This window comes from Meles meles, chromosome 9 (assembly GCF_922984935.1).
Source record: "Meles meles chromosome 9, mMelMel3.1 paternal haplotype, whole genome shotgun sequence".
Lineage (NCBI taxonomy): Eukaryota > Metazoa > Chordata > Mammalia > Carnivora > Mustelidae > Meles > Meles meles.
The window spans coordinates 9,898,930-9,919,993 of record NC_060074.1 but is presented as its reverse complement, the minus strand read 5'-3'; the positions used below and the strand labels follow the sequence as shown (position 1 = coordinate 9,919,993).

At 37.6% G+C, this 21,064-nt stretch overlaps 1 protein-coding gene and 1 non-coding gene across 4 annotated transcripts in view; both read right to left on the bottom strand.

The window, feature by feature from the left end:
• Nucleotides 1-16,454, bottom strand: part of MARS2 (methionyl-tRNA synthetase 2, mitochondrial) — a 39,662-nt gene extending 23,208 nt beyond the window's left edge. The window contains exons 1-2 of one of the 3 annotated variants that reach the window (XM_046019529.1): nucleotides 13,204-16,443; nucleotides 10,089-12,536 (exon numbers count right to left, since the gene is read on the bottom strand). In XM_046019529.1, the coding sequence (XP_045875485.1) occupies nucleotides 14,619-16,403 (1,785 nt within the window). In that variant the 5' untranslated portion in view covers nucleotides 16,404-16,443 and the 3' untranslated portion in view covers nucleotides 10,089-12,536; nucleotides 13,204-14,618. Of the gene's footprint in view, nucleotides 1-10,088 lie in introns of all 3 variants that reach the window. The other 2 variants (XM_046019530.1, XM_046019528.1) reach the window with 2 other exon arrangements.
• On the bottom strand, nucleotides 13,467-13,609 carry LOC123951198. The gene has a single exon (XR_006820364.1). It is a non-coding gene; the product is annotated as a U4 spliceosomal RNA (small nuclear RNA).
• Nucleotides 16,455-21,064: the final 4,610 nt, after the last annotated feature.

Here is a 21,064-nt window from a genome sequence, read left to right as displayed (position 1 = left end):
ACAGCCTTGATTTGATTGCCTTTATAGAAATCAGAGCTGTTATCTATGGACAAGGTCCTCTGATGTTTTGTCAATCATAGGAAGTTCTGCTTTCACTTCTCTTTGTAGAAGTCATTCTCGACTTTGCTAATCTCTGCCCCAAGTTCTTACTATATGCGGAAATGATATATTCATCATTAAATCAGGACATTTGAGAGTGAAAGGGGACACTAAAAGTAGTTAAAATGATACAATTTTTGAAATATGTACTTATTAACCAATAAAGAAGTTGATCTTATCAATAGACCTATAAAATCATTCTATTCAAAGTCTACTTTTCAAAAATAAAACTCTAATAATATAGTAGGCATAAACCTAGAATTCCCAGGGAAATTAGAATGTTGGTAACACTACTAATACATTACAAAATGAAATTAACATTAAACTGGGATCAAAAATTATAGTCCGAAAGGGTTTAAGCCTCAAGGGATAGGCCTGAATTCCTTTATTACTTTGGTCCTTGAAGCTTTATGATTTCTGGTTTAGCCATTGATACAGCTATATAAATTGAAAATTGTCTAGGTATAAGCCTATTTCCCTATGTTACAAACACAAAGTCACAGAATCATATTAACTTGAAAACTACAAAGTCTACAACTATGGAAAATACTCTTAAGATATCAGTCTTAAAAGACTGGTAACTTAACCTTGTAACTAAATTTCCTATGTAATAACTAGCTAGTTCTCAAGAAAAGCTTTGGTTTAGTCATTGAAGGTTATTTAAAGTCCATGATAATATTCCTTATAAAACTGTGTTAACTCTTTTGATAATTTGCTATAAAATCTTGCATAGATTATCACATTTTTGCTTACCATATTATTCCAAAGCAAGAATAACTTCTTATTTTTATAGCAGTTTATAATTTACAAGCACTTCATGTATATTATCTCGTTTTGTCCACTCAATATATTTGAGAAATAATCAGGCAACTTTTATGAGAGAAGTGAGGCTTAGAGTAAAAGAATTGCCCCAAATGACATTAAGTGGCAGAACCCAGACTTTTGATTACTAATAAATTTCACCAGTAAGGAGGCAAGTGATTTCTGGAGAGTAGAAGAGCTGAGAGGGGAAGATCCTTAAAGAACATAATACTTTTTAGAAATAATTTTTGTCCAATCTAAGAGTTATGGACCATCTTTCAATGAATCACTAAAATTAAATCTAATACAAATTAAATCTTAGACACAAAATGTCTATTCAAATCCCTTCAGCATCTGGGATTCAGAATCAGAAAATATTTCAATTCTAAAATAAATTATGATAAACATGAAACTGTTTAATCATGCTCTTAGCAAGTAACTGAAGTATGAACAGTTTCCTAACCAAAACAGTGGAAACAGAATTGCCCTATGATTTAATTTTTTAGATTGTTAACAAAAAATTTCCTTAAGAGTGCAGTATATTTCAGCATTCTGGGAAATATAAGAAGGAACATAAGGTGAAAAGAACAGACTTTTAATTAAGTTATCTCTGAAAAGTTTAATCCCTTTGACAGCAAAAGATGCCTATAAGTGGTACCATCTCTATATTTTGGGAACATGGCCATTTCCACCTGTTTTGAGAAGCATAAAATCCATCAACAAAAACAAGCCTTTTATTGCTTTTCTTCTTCCTTTCCATTTTTCTTTGCAAATAATTGCAATGTAGACATTTATCAGTCTTTGTATAGACCCTCCATGTATTGCTTGTTATTTTGAGAAAGGACTATTCTAGTTTTCTTTTTTTACATCCTAATACAAGGGCCAAACTCGTGTTACTATTTATACTTATAAAATGTGGGATTCTAAGATAAAGAGATCATTTTAAGAGATCATTATCATAATTGCCTACTAAAGTCTCCTTAGCTCAAAAATTTTAACAGTGCCTAAGGTTAGGTACAGCATGATGTCATTGGAGTGAATTCTCAAACACAGATTTTGATAACTATCTTTAATTCACAATACTTTATAAATGTTTCTTTTCTGGTTAGAAGACTATTTTGTACCTTCACAAATTATCCTAAAGTGATGTGAATAAATTCTGTGTAACCCCACAATTTAAAAACATTTTAACCCTAGAAGCATTTAGGTTTGATACACCATAAAATTACCTATTGTTTTTATGACTTACTCATGATAATTAACCTATTCTTACAGCATTGGCAAGCTCTTACATTGTTAGTAGACATGCTCAGAGGCTTGCTAGAGTGGCATCTGTACCCAAATCACAGAAACCAGAATACATAATCACCCATGCCTCTTGCAGAAATTTTTACCTTTTATGTTAGAAGCTTCAGTTCATTTCCCCTAACTATATATGTTGCTATTTAAGTTTTTAGAAGTACTTGACACTTGGCATTAAATTTCTGTTGTCAGATTCAAGCTGGGCAACTGATTTAGCCTTCATGCTATTTCTGGAGTTTTTATCAGCTTTAATAGATAAACTTGGGCTTATCTTAAACTTGGAATGCAGGCATTCCACTTGAATCACAATATTCAAACACAGATAGTTTAAAGCAGAAAAAAATGATGAGATTTTTAACTAAAAGAATTTGCTAACCACTGATGCTCTAAAGTAGGCATTTACTCATTATTAAAACCCCTTAGCTGAAATTTTCCTGTTCTTAACTATCTTGACCAAAGCAGTATCTTCCAACAATCATTATGTTCAGTGGTGGATCAAATAAAAATCATTTGTTGGAACACAGAGTCTATTCACTGGATGTTTTACTTAACAGGATAAAATGTTACTCTAGTAATCTGAAAGTTTATGAATAATTCCCTGATTTTCTCTGGATAGTTGCTTTCTCGACCATAGGATCTAATTTATATATAACTAAGTACAAAAATCTTTCTTTGAAACATCTTTACCAAAGTTCAGGGATGACACAAAAGAAGTATAACCTAATAATTTAGAAATACCATTAAGATATGGCCATTCTCAGATCCTTTGTAGTGAGTATTTGTTAAAGACCTAGGATACAGTCTTGTTCCCCAACAGGTTTTAAGGTAGCCAGCTCTGTATAGTGGGAATTTCCTAAAGCACACCTCTCCTCAGAATCCAGGCCCAGTTAACACTATATTTTAAATTTTCCCCTTAAGTAATTATAAAATAAGAGCCATTTAAAATGCATTAAAACCCTAATTTCCTTTAGATCTCTTAATAGGAACCAAGGTTACATTCTGTGAGAAGCAGCTTTTCTCAGCCTTCATCTGTAGGTTTGCAACCTTGATATTCTTGAAGCCCACACTTTTGTCCTAGAAAAGATTTCAGAGCAGAGGATTCCATTCTTACTCCACCTTCCTCTACTGATGCTGTTAAGTAGGAGTCTTAGATAACTATTACAGCCAGTATTAGAAAACAACTAGCCCCATGTGTGGTCTGGTAACAAATATGAGAGGTTTGAATGTGCCCAACATAAAATATTTTTGCTTTTTTAAGGGCATTAAAGAAATCTTCGTAGCAGAAAAAATCATGGTTTCCTTTATTAATTTGCATACATTTAAGTAACATAAACTTATAATTTGTAACAAATAGAACAAAGGTTGTATCGACAGAATAACAAGTATTTTGAGAAAGTTTGAAAAATTTGGTTATCATCTGGCTATCTTACCAACATGATAATGTCTATATAAGCCCTTAAAAACATTTTTGGTGTTTGATTTTTCAGATTTATTCCAGATGTTTCATATTTGTAGACATAAACCATGGCATATACAGAATATGCACAGCCACAGGCCATTTGTTGTAGTGTGGAAATTCAAAAAAACACTGTCTTCCTAGGGAGATAATGTATGTAGAAGACTCTAGCTTCTACATCATTTTGGCTTTGCTATATTTAGATTTATATACATTTCATTTACATTAAATATTTTTATAAAACATTTCAAACTAGATTTACATTAGAAATTTTGACATATATTAGTATATGTAAAAGATAATTTATATATAGTATCTGGAAATCTGTCATATTATGATCATTTATTTTATACCAGTTACTATGACCAGAGTAGACCCTATTCTTAAATATGCTTAAAGAGATCTCTATCTCTGGCCCTCTTCTGTCATCCACACCAAAAGTATAAGGATTCTTATAGCATCTTAGCAAGTATGTAAGTATTCACTGAATATATCATGTCAGATTCAAAACATATTTCTTCCTTTAACCCTGTAACACTATCATTATTCCTTTTTATCTTTCATTCAGGTCTTAGTTTGTGAGGTTTCTAGGCCTTCAAACATTAACCTTGAATAAAAGTTAACCCATAACATTATATTTCACCTTTTAAATACAAAGAAGCTATGACTGTTTGCCCTTACAGAATTGAAAGGTTTTTAAAATTAAAAACATGCAGCACTAGGTAGAACTTTTTAAAATAAAAAAATGGCCATGCCAACTTTTCTTTAAATGCTGTCTATTGTATATCCCAACTTTCTTCTGTAAAAACATCATATTCCTTATATACAAAACTGGATTGATAATGAAACAAAAGTTACATAAATTAGCAACATTTAAATTGACTACATGTCAATTTATTCTAGCATTTACTGAAATTTGATTGCACAGTAGTAGAAAAGAATCCTATTTTTTTCACTATTTTAATTTCATGTCTACTACAAAAACTAAAGCTATTTTGCATCTGTTAGAAAAGAGTACGAATTACATTATTCTTATTATTACATATTATATATTAAAATCTTATAATGTTAGGAAGATAATCCAATTATAACTTAATTTTTTTTATCTTGCCTCATAAAGGATAATGAATTATCCACTGATATATCTACTTTTTGAGTATATTGCCAAAATGTTTCTAGGCTAAAATATTTAGGTGGAGGAATAAAATGTAAAACATAGCCATATTAATTATTCTGGTACATCCTAAGTCTACTCCAACTATTAAGAATATTTTATTTTTCTACCTTTATTCAGAAAGTAACATGCTATATGTTAAGATACAGTATTTTATAATTAGAGCCCTAGTCAAAAATATCATGAAATATTCTATTTAATACTCACTTGTCTGGCATTTTCATTTTAATCCTGTATTTGTTATTCAGGCTTATTCAGTATATGCCAAGGCATTTTTGTTCTAAAACTTTTGTAGATTTCAGGAGTCCAAGAATAATTGCATTTTCCTTCGAAAAAAGACTTCTGTGTGAAGTGTTTTCCTTAGCTAATTTATTTTAGGCAATTGTATTCTTTACCAAAATGTACTGATATATTTTCACAGTGGATCCATTCAATTCTATAAAGATTATAATACTTCATTTTTCTCTCCAGATATAAATTACAGAAAAATGGAGATGGTATGAAAGTCATTAATATAAAACAACAACAACAAAACAGAACCCTGTTATGCTTAAACTGTGATATCTGGCTCTTATTTTATAGAGAACATAAGATACCAGTAATAGCAAAAACAAATTTAATACCTTTAAGAAATACATGTTTTAGCTTTTAATTATCAAGGTCCTAATTATCAAGTCAGGATATCAAAATAGACAAAGATATGGAGACTAAACCCTCATCCTTAACCTCACAGTTCTGAGATGACAAATGATAATGTATAAAGGAAATGCTTAACACAAAAAGTATTACCAAAAAAGCATATTTTTTTCTTTGATGTTTATAGAAAATACCTAAAGGATAATAATTTTAAAGTATACATCAACAATTTGAGATGGTTTTAATAGTTTCAATGTGTTGCTTGATAATCATATTTAGGATCTTTGCTTTTAACATGTCTAACTTTGGTACCAAGCAAACTACACAGTATTTCCACTTAAATATTTTTAGCAATATATAAAAGAAATTTCCTAAAATCCTTATTAGTAACTGACCTATTGAGCAAATTATTTTTTAAAAATACTAATACAAGTAAATTTTTCCTGTACTATCTAAATGCTGACTATTAAAGTTAACCTTGGGATTATTTTATTCAGGCTACATCCAACCATTTGTGAGAATAGCTTTCAATTAAAATAACACATATAATATCCTTATGTCCAAGGCAAAGGAAAAATGAAAATAAGTTCAGCAACAGTCTTATGTTTATTAGTTAGATTTTTATGTCTGTGTCCTATGTGTCTATCTTTAGAGAATGACTTGTTTCAAAACTCTTTAGATCAAACTTAAACTACCTTCACTTATGAATATTTAAAACATCTCCCTCTGCAGACTTGCCAATGATGGGTTTTGATAACTTGGTAGACCTTGGCTAGTCCCCTTCTCACTACTCTTGATGTTAAGCAATAAGTTTTCGCTATTTTTCCTTTGCTTTTCTGAGATCAGGTTGATTGCCTAATTTTTACACTTAGCTACACACTGTTAGTTAGACATTGATTTTGGTTTTTGTGCTCCAGAATGGATAGCTCTACTTTTAGATGGTCTCCATAGATTATGGAAAAAGGAAGAAGTCCTATATATGCTCCTTAGCATAGAAAACTAATTTTATGGCATCAGTTACATCTGAAAATGTTTTATTTAAAATTTGCTATAAATTAACTACCTTTTAGAGGCTGATTTTTATGTGGGCAACATTTAAATAAGAAAAATTTGAGGATTGTTAACAATTATAAAAATTCTTTTATAATGCTAGGTCACATAATGTCACAATGAACGTTAAAAAATTTTTTCCTTTATATTCAGCAAAAGATACTCCTTCCATATTTTAAATGGTGTGAAAATCCTGCCATCAATTTTCATGTAGTGAATCATACATATTTCCAATAATTCATTTCAGTGCTTATATTTTTCTTCTATAATACCAAAATAGGCTTCTTACACATTGTTATTTGATTACATTCCAGTGATGAGTTATAAAATGTAACTGAACTCAGGAATAAAAGGTTTGCTTTTTTAAAAAATAAGTTTCATAGCAATTTAAATATAAAAAGTTAATGGAGTAATTCAGGATTGAAGAATCTTTGCTTAATGAAAACCTTTATAAATTGCTTCAGTAAATGATTTTTAAGACAACCTAAAAATTCTATATATTTTTTATAATACACCAGTCTGATTGTATTAACAAGTCATAATCTACCATGCAAAAAATACTAAAAAAGTACCCATCATGCCTTGCTAACTTGGAACTTTGTAACTTGACTTTAAACATAACTCCGAAGAAATTGCTTAAACATAAAGATGTAGGTGTTCTTCGCTTCCAAGTTAGTAAGGACTTTAATACTTTTTTATACCTTTTTAAAAATACAATTTAAATGGTATAGATCTACATAAACATGGGTTTCATCACACTTCAAGGCGTAGCTTATGTCCAATATAATAGGTACATGGTACATATCATTAAAAATGCAAAATATGACATTTTGTGCAGTTCATAATAAAATCTCTAATTAGGGGAAGTTAGAACATGTCTTGATGGTCATGTATGAGATAATTTACCAGGAATTATTCAATATGTGGCATTTTAGCTAACAGACTGGTATTTGCTCTGATAACAACTAGAGCCAAAAGGCATTTATGGTTTCTACAGGCTTGTTAGGAAAGACCTAAGAATATAGCAATAAATGTTCAGTAAATTCATAGAATTTAAATTGTTAGTAAATAGATGAATCTTTTCGTAAGTTCACTTGTATTAAAACTGTATGTATGAAATGAAAAAGTTTCAGTATTTGTAAGCTCTAATAAAATTCTCTGGCTTCGTTACTCTAATAGTCAATTCAAATAAAACTTTTGAATATTGGTATGTTTGCATGTTTAGAGATAAATGTGTATTAGTAAAATGGTATCTCAAAATACTTAGATTCATAAACTTACGACAGAATACTTTCATTTAGAGAACTGTTGGATTCAAGAATTTGGACCAGTGTTCTGAAAACAACAAAATAATCTTAAGGAAAAAGAAAAGGAGACTATAGTTATTTAAAACTTTTAACAATTTACACCAGCACACATAAGCAGGTTTAGTATATAAAGGAAACTACTGAAAGCAAAAGAGAAATATATATTTCATGATGAAAGCAAGAGAGAAATATATTTCATGATAAAGGTTAAGTATTTTTTCTAAGTTCATGTTTGGCACTCAATCTATTTCATAACCTAGCTATTAAGAATAATTCCTCATCCTGAATCATTGTTTTTTTTTTCAGTTAAGGTTTTGTTTTTTTAAAGATTTTATTTATTTATTTGACAGACAGAGATCACAAGTAGGCAGAGAGAGAGAGGGAAGCAGGCTCCCCGCAGAGCAGAGAACCCGCTGTGGGGCTCGATCGCAGGACCCTGGGATCATGACCTGAGCCAAAGGCAGAGACTTTAACCCACTGAGCCACCCAGGCGCCCCAGTCAAGGTTCTTATTTAGACTTTTCATCCTCACATCTTTGGCTCTAATTATACTACTTCCCCACTATACAATGCCCTCACTCAGTGATTGATTGTGTTGGTTGTGATGTTAGTGCTACGGCTCTGACATCAAGAGAAATCCAAGTCCAGGCTCTTCTGTTTTACAAGCTATAACCTTAGCCAAATTACTTAATCTCTCTGTGCCTCAACTAAACAAAGAAAGAAAAATACTTCAGAGTTGATGGGAAAAGAAAATGAAAGAACACAATCAAGGAACATAGAACCATTGGTTCTCTCCCTTCACCTTTGTTACTGTGAACTAGTAACAAAAAAATGTGGCAAAATTATGACCATGATATTCTCTCCTTTTAATCCAAAGAAAGGACCTACTGAACAGATATATTTGCTGACATATCTATTTAAAAGGCAAGTTATTTTCACAGAGGCATATAGGGAAAAAGTCAAAGTTTTAGAATCAGAAACCTTACCTGCTATAAAATTTTTTTTCTATACTTACAGTAATGATACACTTAGTAGTGAGCATTAAAGACTGAAGTACTAATATCCAGTTTAAGTTTTTACTTTCTCATTACCTAATTCCTCTGAACTCATGAATGGTGATTTCATTTTTTTTGCAGACTTAAACATTTCTTGTTATTTTCAATTTTATCCTTTTACCTTTTGAGAATATGTTCTTAGATCATACAAGTTCCTAATTGTTATAACCTGTTGGTGCATTATTTCTTATATATTAAGTCTCACTTTATCTTTAGTAATGTTTTTCCCTCTAAATATAGACTGTCTACTATTAATATTACAGTACCAGCTTTCTTTTGGTTTATTTATATGCCTAGTGTTTCTTCATGTCTCATTTTCTCTTACAAGCATATACCTTTTAATTACATATAGCTAACTTTTTTTTAAAGATTTTATTTATTTATTTGACAGAGATCACAAGTAGGCAGAGAGGCAAGCACGGGGCGGGGGGGAGGGTGCTCAGGGAGCCCGGTTGCGGGGTTCAACCCCAGTACCCTGGGATGACCTGAGCTGAAGGCAGAAGCTTTAACCCGCTGAGCAACCCAGGTGACCCTATAGCTAACTTTTTAATTTAAGCATGAACATTGCTGTCTTTTGACAGAAAGATTCATCCTATGATGTTTATTACAATTCTAAAATATTTGTAATTATACTTGTTTCTACTGTCATCTTATGGGTTTTCTTTTACCAAGTTTTTCATTTTTCTTTGCCTGTTTTTCTCCTTCCTATCTTCTATTGGGTTGAGTTTTAACATTTTTCATCCAGCTTGAAAGAAATATATTCTATTGTATTATTTTAGTGATTTAACCCAAACTGTGTAACATTCTTACTAACTTTATATTTTTAATATTTATAGCTTTTTAACCAAGAGACTCTTCTAGACTAGCTCAAAGCAAGCCAAATACTGAAACTATCTTATTTAATGTTTTCCAAAATAAAAGTTATTACACTTTTTAAAATATTTTGAGAAAATGTAGTTATATTTTTATTGAATGTACTAAGAAAACAAATTCTAATCTATAACAGTCAATCATAAACTGGTTTTTGAAGGTTCATTTTCATGTTAAATCCCACAGACCAGTGACTGTCAACTAATGAAGGGTACATGCATATGGCATGGCCTTAGGAATGGTAGTACAGGAGGCCAGTACCATTTTCCCCATACCATACACTAAGAACGGTGGCATCATCCATTTCCAGTTACTCCTAGAGCTGTCCCTCCAGCTTACCCCATGAGTCTTCCAGGCTCTCTGCAGATGTTTCATCCAAAACCCTTCATAACTTGAAGGCAGGGCTCATCTCTCCTTGGAGCTCTAATTTTCTTTTTGCAGATGGCACACTTGATTTCCTGAAACATCCTAACATCTCATACCTTCCCGTTCTTAAGTGAGGAGCTGTGGACTTCAAAATCTATGGTGAGTAATCCGTGCCATAAACCAAATGTGGGTGAAATTCAGTTAACAGCCAAGGATGGAACTTCTGTACTTAGTCTCACCTTACTTTGAAGAGGTAAGTATGCTAAAACTCTCAATAGCTAGTCATGAAAAGAGGCACAGTAGACAGTATATTATTTCTAATTATCAATGCCATAGGAAGATCCTCTCTTTTATAGCTCTTCCCAATTCTCTTTCCTCATCATAAAAATATAATAGAAACTGATTAATGTGATATAATCTTACGCAGGGTATTTTAACTGTGATCAACTATTCCTTCTTAGATGGTTCTCTTAATTCAGAGATCTGTACTGGGTAACCCAGGACTCCCAAAAAACTAAGAGAAAGCAGCAGTTTCACCACTAAACTGGTTAGTCCCTTCCCCTCAGCTCAAAGTAGTTTCTTAGTGATAGAGGAAAGTAGCTTAACCTGGGTTTCTTTTATCCTGTCTCGAAAAAAGAGTAAGACATTCCTCTTCAAAGATTCAGATCCCCACTTACTAACCTTAATTAGCATGGTTGTTACTGTTTGGCCCTTCCAACCCCCAAATTTGGTGGATCCCTACTGATAAAAATTAACCAATGCCATACAAAGCTCCTGTAAGACAAAGGATCAGGACCACCCAGCTGCTGCATTGAAACGACATATTTCATAGTGTTTTAGTTCTGCAAGGGACATAAAGGCTTTCTTCTAAAACTGATTCCTCTATGTTCTTGGTTACCCCAATCTATGCCCTATCTCCCTCCAAGCTCTCAGAATTAGTGAACCTTTGCTGCAAAAATAAGACACATGGCCGTCAATATGTCCAAACCCTTACAGGACCACTCATATTATTCACTCAGGCAAAAGATGAGGGCCAGGACTTCACCAGCACGAACAGCTGATCTGTATCCGGTAGAACTATGGATAGTGAGTAATTGCCCCCAAGAGACAATTTTAGATCATCACATAGCAGCTTTATGGACTAAGTCTTAGTCCAGAGGCATGCCTCCCCCATAACTCAGGGTTGCACTAATGCAGGCCAACAATGCAACTATATACTTACCAAGTGTGGGGCAGTCAGAAATCCAGGAAACCATCCCGACCATAATGCCCAAGGAGGAGTCTGCTGAATGCTTGGTACTGCCACCTGCTACCCACGCTACTTCCTGATAATAAGGACCTCCTTGATAATAAGGATAATATAATAAGGATAATAAGGATACTCCTTGATAATAAGGATCCACAGCCTGACCAACTACTGGCTTTACTTCAATCTTGGAACTCCCCAGATCTAAAGAGCTATTTCCGGGGGGGGTGGGGGGGGTGCCTGGCTGGCTAATTCAGAGCATGTGACTCTTGACCCTGGGGTTATAATTTTAAGCCCCGTGTTGGTTATGGAGATTACTTAAAAATAAAGAGCTATGTCCCAACCCCAGCTATAACTGTGCAAAAAAAAGATGTGTGCCTTACAGCCCAAGTTCCTGCCTAGGCTTTCATGAGTACTTTGACATCAACTTAATATTCAACTTACCAGGCTTTTCTCAGCCCCTGTAGAGGTCATACAGGTTGTTAGGAAAAATAACGAGGCCTACTTCAGAAGAACTCTGAAATTCCAGTGAAATCAGAGATTGTATCTATTTATTATCTCCGCCTATTCTTGACCTCCATGGTCTTCAGACTTCTGAGGAGCCTAATCTATGAGTACACTTGCAGAATGGCTCTCCATACACAGCGCTGCCACCTAACATGCATTGTCCACAAGTTCTTGCATGACTTCACTGATAGGAGGGTAGCCTCTTGAGTTGACAGATTCCTGTGACATCTTGTGAACACCTGCTCTATCACCTTCTGCAACTCTCCCTCCAAGAACATCCCAAAATGAATATTAAGAGCCTCAAGGTTGTAATTTGGGAGAAACCTCCTTTCTGTCAAGGGATCCACAAGATGTCTTCTCTGGAAATCACACGCTCTCCAGTTTTAAGTTTCACCTATTCTCCACTTGCCATTCCTAAACTGTTAGATCAAACTGAACACATCAACGGAGAACCCAAAGGCTATCTGCTTTACCTATCTTGCTTCCAACAGAGATCCAACTGACTTACCTTCCATAGCACCACAGAATAACTCAGATCCATACTTCTTCACTCAAAGTATCCTGTCTTCTTTAATTATGCCTTCTCCTCTTTGCTTCTTCTATTTTCTTGTGCTCTTTGGTACCATAAATATTTTAGTAGCCAGTTAAGTGCCTATACAAACAACAGACTGCACAAAAGGAATTCCATTAACACCCAGCAAACCTAGTCCAGTGTACTGGCCTTAGGAAAGAACATTCAAGTGGAAGACACTGTCTCTCCTTTCGTGATAGGTTTAGTAAGACTGCTCTAAGGGTACTTCAAAGGCAGAGGTTATCATTTCACTGGCTTTCCAAGCCCCTTTTTGTTCATTCAGATAAACACGGGTCACCTTTCACCACTCTGCTCCATCCAGCCCTAGCACATACTATACTCCCTCCTCAGCCCCAGTAATCAGCCCCACTAATCCCAGCAGGTAACCAGAATATGTCGTGTAGAAAGGCCAGGATTCCATCACAAAGAATAAGGAGGGTCTGAAGGAACATTTGTAGAAATGGTCCTTCCATCTTTAGAATGCCTTCAAGCATTCTTTTCTAAGCAGCATTTCTAAGCAACCAGAAATCTCTCACCACATTGATTCATAAACAGAAACTGGAGCTGAAGAAGCAGCACCTAGAATAAATCTGGGGGAACTTCCAGCACACTATTTACTTCATAGTGAGCCCTCTCTGCTTACTACCATGCTTAGAATGGGTATTTCAAGGCAAGTTCTCATTTTAAACTTTGGTCTAGCTGTCCAGTCGCCTATGAGATATAATGCTGGCTTACTGTGTTATAGTCACTGCATAAATTGATACCTTAATATCTTCTCTATGATGTTTCTTATGGAGCCTTGGAGAGATCCCTAAATCCAGTTTGAGATTCCTGGAGCACTGATCATTTCCTCCCTGCACCATCACCTTCAACAAATTCAACAGAACAGATCTGAATAAGGTACTCACAAATTTTTAAGCTTTAATAACTTAAGAAAGCAAAAGAAGTAATCAGTAAAAAAGTACTTGAAAGTAAATGTATTAACATTTAAAACTACTTACACAATGTCTATATTGTATTATGGATTCTGACTGACCAAAAGAAATCATAAGTAAATTATCTATGTGGTGACAAAATTATGACTAAGAAATAAAAATAAAAGTTTTCAATTAGCAATAATCGTGCCTCGGATAAACCTGATTGGCTACGATACTGCCACTGCGCAAAGCTAAGAAATAAAAAGAAAATGTAACTATTTTGAACCATTTACAGATTTTTTAATCGTTATCTGTAAACTTAATGTTATTAAAGTTTAAAATTTTTAACATGCCAACTATCTCGAGAGCTTTAGAATTTATCACAGATGGTCCAAACAAATTTGATACATTTACTTATTAGCTTACTAAACATTTAATAGAGTAAAAGTCCTTTTTCAGTAGTTTGAAAAAACAGGATTCTGATCTTTTTTTATTGCTTTAGGTGAAACAGTAGTGGCTACAGTTATCCCTTATGTTAAGAAAAGCAATAAAATTTTTCCTTAAGTTTAAATTCTGCATAATCAGAAAGCAGAAAACTAATTTTTTCTAAATATTCTGAAATGTCAATGCCAAGTAATTAAATATGTGAGACATTAGGGACATCTACTGGCTGAAGTGTAATGTTACAAAGCACAACTCTTAGACTATTAACTAACAAAATACAGAGTTACAGTTTTAAGAACGGAAAATATAAACATGGGCAAAAACCACCTCTTCTAGGATACTGGTTTTTAAAGGTTTAATGAAAGAATCTCTTTCTAAAAGGAAACCCAACATATATAACAAAGTTGGACTACTAAAAGCTGAGGTAGGGGGCCTCCAACCCCCACTCTTCACTAATTTGCCCAGCAGAAGCCAGACCAATGAAAAGCCGTAAGAGGTAGTCTGGGCAAATAACTAACTGTGGGTTGGAAGGAGGCACAATGAGAAGGAACAGTATCTGCAAAGTTTTCTCTTACCCATCTTTACCCTGGAGACATCTTACAGACACTGGTGTATAAAGGATAGTGGTTAATGGGCACAGAGAACTGAAGAACAGGGCGTAGGCACCTGAAAGGCAACAAATCTCTTTTCACAGGGACATTGTTTATGTGCTCATAAGATGCAGCACTTCAGAAAACATTAGTATGACTTTCCTGAAAATGCAAAATAAGAAAATAACACATCTGCTTTTTTACCACAAGCCAGTTAGAACTCAGTTTCTAGGTCCTATGGGCTTTTACCAGCCAGGCCCTGGACTGGTCTAGTCTTGGAAATAAGAGCCCAGTTTCAGGTCCCAGCCTCCTCCCTTCAAAAGGACATGGATGTCCATAAAATCGAGGCAAGAAACAGAGCTCTCCAAGGCCTCTCTCTGTGGCAGAGACCCCCAACCTGGATAGCAGCTTATCAGCCAGGCTTGGGGTGACAGGCTGGAGCAAAGTTCCAAAGACTCGCAAACATTCCAAGGCCACATGAAGTACAGTACCCAGCCAGGGGGCATCCACTGGGCTCTCCCAGCTCAACTTCCATGGTGCATGCCTTTGGACAAAGCCATTAGTTTGCCGGACACAGCTGGACACTGCCTCCAGAGCCTTATAGATCTGAAAGTTCTCATAGTGGTCAGCTACCTGCTGGGGCAAAGTGGCCACTGCGTTCACCAAAGCATAGTCCTCTGCCTGAGCGCGAACTGATGGCCCCACCAACCCTGCCTCACTGGGAAAGCAGGCCGTGCAGAAAACCGGATAGGTCCCAGAAGGATTTATTCTTTGGGCCGTGCACCGGTTCAGGAGACCTCCCAAAGCATCTGCCAGCTCAGAATCTAGCAACTTAACCACCTTTTCATCATAGTAATCACAGTCCCAGTTGGGGACGCCCTGACGAAGAAGAAAGTATCGGAAACCATCCACAGTGTAGCGATCAAGGCAAGTCCTGGGGTCCACCACGTTACCCAAGCTTTTAGACATCTTTTGGCCACAGACCGTCCAGTGAGAGTGGACATAGATGCGGTGTGGTGGGCTCATGCCGGCCCCTAAGAGGAGGGCGGGCCAATAGATAGCATGGAATTTAAGAATGTCCTTGCCTATGATATGAGAGGTGGTGGGCCACCAAGATTTAAACTCAGCATTTGGGTAGCCAATTACAGTAAGGTAGTTGACCAAGGCATCCAGCCACACGTAGATGGTCTGCGAATCGTCCCCGGGCACAGGAATGCCCCAATGCAAGTGGCTGCTCTTTCGAGAAACAGACAGGTCCGGCAGCTCCTCCTCCAGCCACTGAAGAACTGCGCGATGAAATGGCTCGGGTGTGATTGCCTGAGGGTCGCCCCGCAGCCACCGCTGAAGCGGCTCTCGGAACTGAGAAAGCCTGAAAATGTAGTTCTCTTCCTTGGTCCAGGATACGGGGTGCCCACTCTCTACAGACACAGGACACGAACCGCCTGACGAAGACGGCTGTCCGGTGACTTTGGCCTCAGGCAGGAAGCACTCTTCGGAGGCGCAATACCAACCTTCGTAGAGCCCCTTGTAGAGCAGACCGCGGGCCTCCAGCAGTCCCCAGAAGTGCTGCACAGCGACCCGGTGCCGGGCTTCGGTGGTGCGGATGAAGTCGGTGGAGGAGATGCCCGCCTCCCGGAAAAGCTGCTGGAACTGGGCAGACACTCGGTCGCACAGCTCGGTGGGGGCCAGGCCCGCAGCGGCTGCTGCTTGCTGAATCTTCAGGCCGTGCTCGTCCGTACCGGTGGAGAACCGCGTGGCGGCAGCGCCGGGAACTCGGAGGCGACGGTGGCGGCACAGGGCGTCCGCCAGCAGAGCGGAGTACAGGTGTCCGATGTGCGGCGCCGCGTTCACATAGAAAATGGGTGTCGTGAAGAAGGCGCGAGCGCCGCCAGCATCGTCGCGGGCACCCAGAGGGCTCGAACTGTAGTGGCGTGGGCCAGAGTACTCCAGCAGCCAGGCTCCTCCACCGGCTCCCGGACGCCCCAGCAGCCGCAGGACAGAAGCTCGCAGCATGTTGCCCGCCGGGCAGCTGGGGCTCAGGCGGCGTCCTGGAAGCACGTGGGAGGGGCGCCTGCGCAGCCGGGGCGTCCCGTGACTTCCGGCCGGCGGGAGAGCCAATGCGGTGGGACCGGGAGCGCCGGCCCTGGGTTGCCGGGTCCGCCCCGCCTCTCGGCCCCGCCTCGGCCGCTGTGGCTGCGAACGTGCAAGCGCGCGGGAAAGATGGCTTAAAGGAACAGAGTTTGGGAGAGCTTGGGAAAGCAGATTCTTGTATAACATCTTGTGTGCCCTGCGTTTGGGCTGTCATTTTGTTTTGTGGATCTGACTTCCTCTCTAGGCCGACTTGCTTGTGGAGCGAGAGTTTCACACTCAGGCACCTTTCCGACCCCAGGCGGTGAGCGGCGGGCACCCTGCGGGACGCGGCGCGCGCTCCACCGACACCCCGGCCGACGCGGGGGTCTGAAATACCGCCTAGTCTGATCTCGGTTCCTAGCGGACACAATAAATCTGCAAGGAGGTGCGAGGAAAGAAGAAAAATAATCATATACAGCACTTGAGGGGAGAATAAGAATCGGCAAACCAAGGAAATCCTCTCCCTTGTTACAACCTTGTTACATCAGCCAAGGGGGTAGATTTGTCATGTGCCAGGTCTTCGCTGAAGATCACTGGGATCCCTCGAGAGACGTGAAATGCAGTCTGTGGTCACTGACAAGAATCGACTTTCAACCTTATTTCTCAAAGTATTGTTAGTAATTTTCCTTTGACGTGGCCTTGCGGCTCTTCTGCAGCAGTTTTTCGAGTTTGCTTTTAGTAATGGAGAGTATGCCTCCGGAGACCAGACTAGGATTAGTATTAATCCTCGTTCCGTGAAACACTCTCATCTTGGGTCCACGATTGGCTATTTTTTTTTTCATTTAAATACTGTGTTCACTTTCTAATAAAATGCAGTCCAACGCCTGTGAACCCACAACCTAACCTAACAACCAGAAGCGGTTCTCTAACTGGTTATGAAGAGCAGCATTAGTGGCACCCGGGACCTTGTTAGAACTGCAGGGTCTCAGGCCACACACCCCGCCCCCGCCCCACCTACTCTAGGGGTGGAACCCAGCCATGCAGGTTTTAATGATCAACCCAGGTGACTCTGATGCACCTTCAAGTTTGAGAATCACTGAACGAGAAGACTACCAGCGATGTAGATCTACGTGCTCCTTTTCTCCCTGTCTTCTTGTCTTCCTCCCAGAGGTCATCATTATCCTAAATTCCGTACTTTTGCATTCATGTTATCACATAAATGGTATGTCTAAGCAACATATTGTTTAATTTTGCTTGTATTTAAACAGTCTAAAAAAGGATATTATGCTATATGTGGTCTTCTTCCACTGACCATTTTCTTTTTTTTTTTTTTAAGATTTTATTTATTTATTGACAGAGAGAGAGATCACAAGTAGGTAGAGAGACAGGCAGAGAGAGGGGAAGCAGGCTCACTGCTGAGCAGAGAGCCCGACGCGGTACTCAATCCCAGAACCCTGAGATCATGACCTGAGCCGAAGGCAGAGGCTTAACCCACTGAGCCACCCAGGCGCCCCCTTCCACTGACCATTTTCACTCAACGTTTTGTTACTAAGATTCATTCATTTTCTTTCTGTAACTCTATTACTTCCTTTTGACTGCTGGATAATAATTTGTGAATGGAGGCATTTGGTGAGTTGGATCAGGTTTCTGTGGTGATATGGAAAGTAGAGCAATCAAATTCTCTATACAAGTTACAAGACGTAGAGTAAATATTCTTTGAATACTTAATTGATATGCTCTATTTAATCCAGCAGTTTGGAAAGGAAGATGAAGAACAGGTAAAACCTAAAACAGGAGGGTATGTACAACACGCTCCAGGACAAGAGACAAATCCAGTCTTAAATGTCTAAGAAATCAAGTTTTCCAGTAACTCTCCAAACCCCCCCAACCCCACCCCTTTTCCATGGAATCAGTTCTTTAGCATACAAATATGCTAGTTTTTCTCCTGTTTTAAGGAGAAAAAACTCTAGGGGGCGCCTAGGTGGTACAGTTGCTTAAGAGGTTGCCTTTGGCTCACATCATGATCCCAGGATCCTGGAATCGAGTCCTGCCTTGGGCTCCCTGCTTCTCCCTCTACCTCTGGCATTCCCCCTGCTTGTGTGCTCCCTCTCTCTGTCAAATAAATAAATAAAATCATTGGAAGGAAGGAAGGGAGGGAGAGGAGAAGGAAGGAAGAAAAGAAGAAACTCAACCGGCACTACTGCTCCATTAATTTCCTCCCCTTTGTAGAAAATTCCTTGAAAGAAATGGCTATTGATGAACTTTGAGTGGTTCAAGTTGTTTGCTCTAAGGAGCATACTATTAACTTTCTTTTCTAAATCTTCTGGTACTTACATGCTAAAGTTTCTCTAGCTATGTATCTAGGAATGACATTGCTGGATCATAGAGGATACAAAAGTTCAATTTCACAAGATAATGCCAAGTTGTTTTCCAACATGGTTAAACAAATTTACATCCCCATCACAACATACTGTTAAAGAAGTCTTTCCAATGCTTGTATTAGCTCCTTAATTTTTGGCCAGTTAAATAAGTGTAAAATATTTTCTCACTTAACATTCATAGAAACATTACACACAATAGCCAAAAGGTAGAAGCACCCCAAATGTCTATACTCTGATGAATGGATAAACAAATGTGGTATATCCATGCAATATTATCCAGCCATAAAAAGGAATGAAGCACTGATACATGTTATCACACAGGTAAACCCTACATGGGTAAAACATTATGCCAAATAAAAGAAACCAGGGATGCTGGGTGGTTCAGTCTGTTAAGCGACTGCCTTCAGCCCAGGTCATGATCCTGGGGTCCTGGAATTGAGTCCTGCATCAGGCTCTTTCCTCAGCAGGGAGCCTGCTTCTCCCTCTGCATGCCGCTCCCCTCCTCATGCTCTCTTGCTTCTCTCTCTCCCTGACAGATAAATAAATAATTAACTAAAATCTTTTAAAAATAAATAAAGAAACCAGGCACAAAAGACTGCAAAATGAAGATTCCATTTATATAAAATATCCAAAATAGACAAATGCATAGAGATGGAAGGGAGATTAGTGGTTGCCAGGAGCTAGGGGAAAGTTGGGATGGAGACTGAATGCTTAGAAGATAAGGGTTTTCCTCTTGGGGTGATGAAAGAGATCGGAATCTAGATAGTGATGGTCATTATACAGTATTGTGAATGTACTTAACGCCATTGAATTGTACACTTTAAAATAGTTAAAATGATAAATTTTATGTGTATTTTACCACAATATAGTGTTATCTCACTATGATCTTAATTTGCAGTTACTGAAATAGAAGTGAAGCTAAGCATCTCTGTGTGTTTTTTAACCATGTATGTTTCTTTGCCTGTGACATGCCTATTTGTATTTTTGTGTCTGTTTTTTCTATTGACTTGTCTTTTTATTCTCATTTTATTTTCAGAAGGTTTTTATATATTTTTGATGCTGTTCCTTTATCAGTTGATATTTTACAAATATCATATACCACATTTTCACATTAAACTTCTTAATGGGTAGTTCTTAATTTTAATTTGGTAGAATTTATCAAAATTTATCTTATGCCTGTCATTCTGTGGTTAATTATTGTGATTATTTTCTGATTTTTTTTTGCTTTGAAAATTCTTTTTAGTACTCTGATGTCAGAATAAATATTTATCCATATTTTCATATAAAAATACAACATTTGCTATTGATGTTCAAATTCTTCATGTCAAATTGAAATTTTTATACATGATACAAGGTGGGGAACCAATTTCATCTCCATCTAGATGATCAATTGTCCCAGCTCCATGTCTCCACTGATCTGCATGCTACTTCCATCATATATTTCCACATATACAGGCTTCTGTTCCTAGGTTCTTTTTTTTTTTTTTTAAAGATTTTATCCATTTATTTGACAGAGATCACAAGTAGGCAGAGAGGCAGGCAGAGAGAGTGAGAAGGAAGCAGGCTCCCTGCCAAGCAGAGAGCCCGATGCGGGACTCGATCCCAGGACCCCGAGACCATGACCTGAGCCGAAGGCAGCGGCCTAAACCACTGAGCCACCCAGGCGCCCCTGTTCCTAGGTTCTTTATTCTATGGTATTGGTTAATTGGTCTATGCCTTGTTAATAACAGATTTAATTACTATAGCTTTATAATAAATCTTAATATTAATATTTAGTCTCCTCCTTATTCATCTTCAGAAGTAGCTTAGGGGAGCCTGGTGGCTCAGTCGGTTAAACATCTGACTCTGGATATCAGCTCAGGTCAAGATCTCAGTGTGATGAGATTAAGGCCCACAACCAGCTCTGTGCTAAGGTTCTCTCTCCCTCTCCCTGTGCTCTATACATACATACATACATACGTATCTTTTTAAAAAAAATTTTAAAAAGTATCTTAGACATTCTTGGTCTTTCTATCTTCCACGTAAATATTAAAATCAACTTGAACAATTCCCATGCAAAAAACCTGTTGGGGCTAAGGTCACCATTGCATCAGATCTATAGCTCAAAAACAGGTGTCAAGGACTAGGTAGAGAGATAATTACAATAGTAAGTGTTCCTAAAAAGGGCTATGTATATGTCTCCATTTACCTGCCTCTCCTTTAATGCTGCTCAGTGAGGTTTTA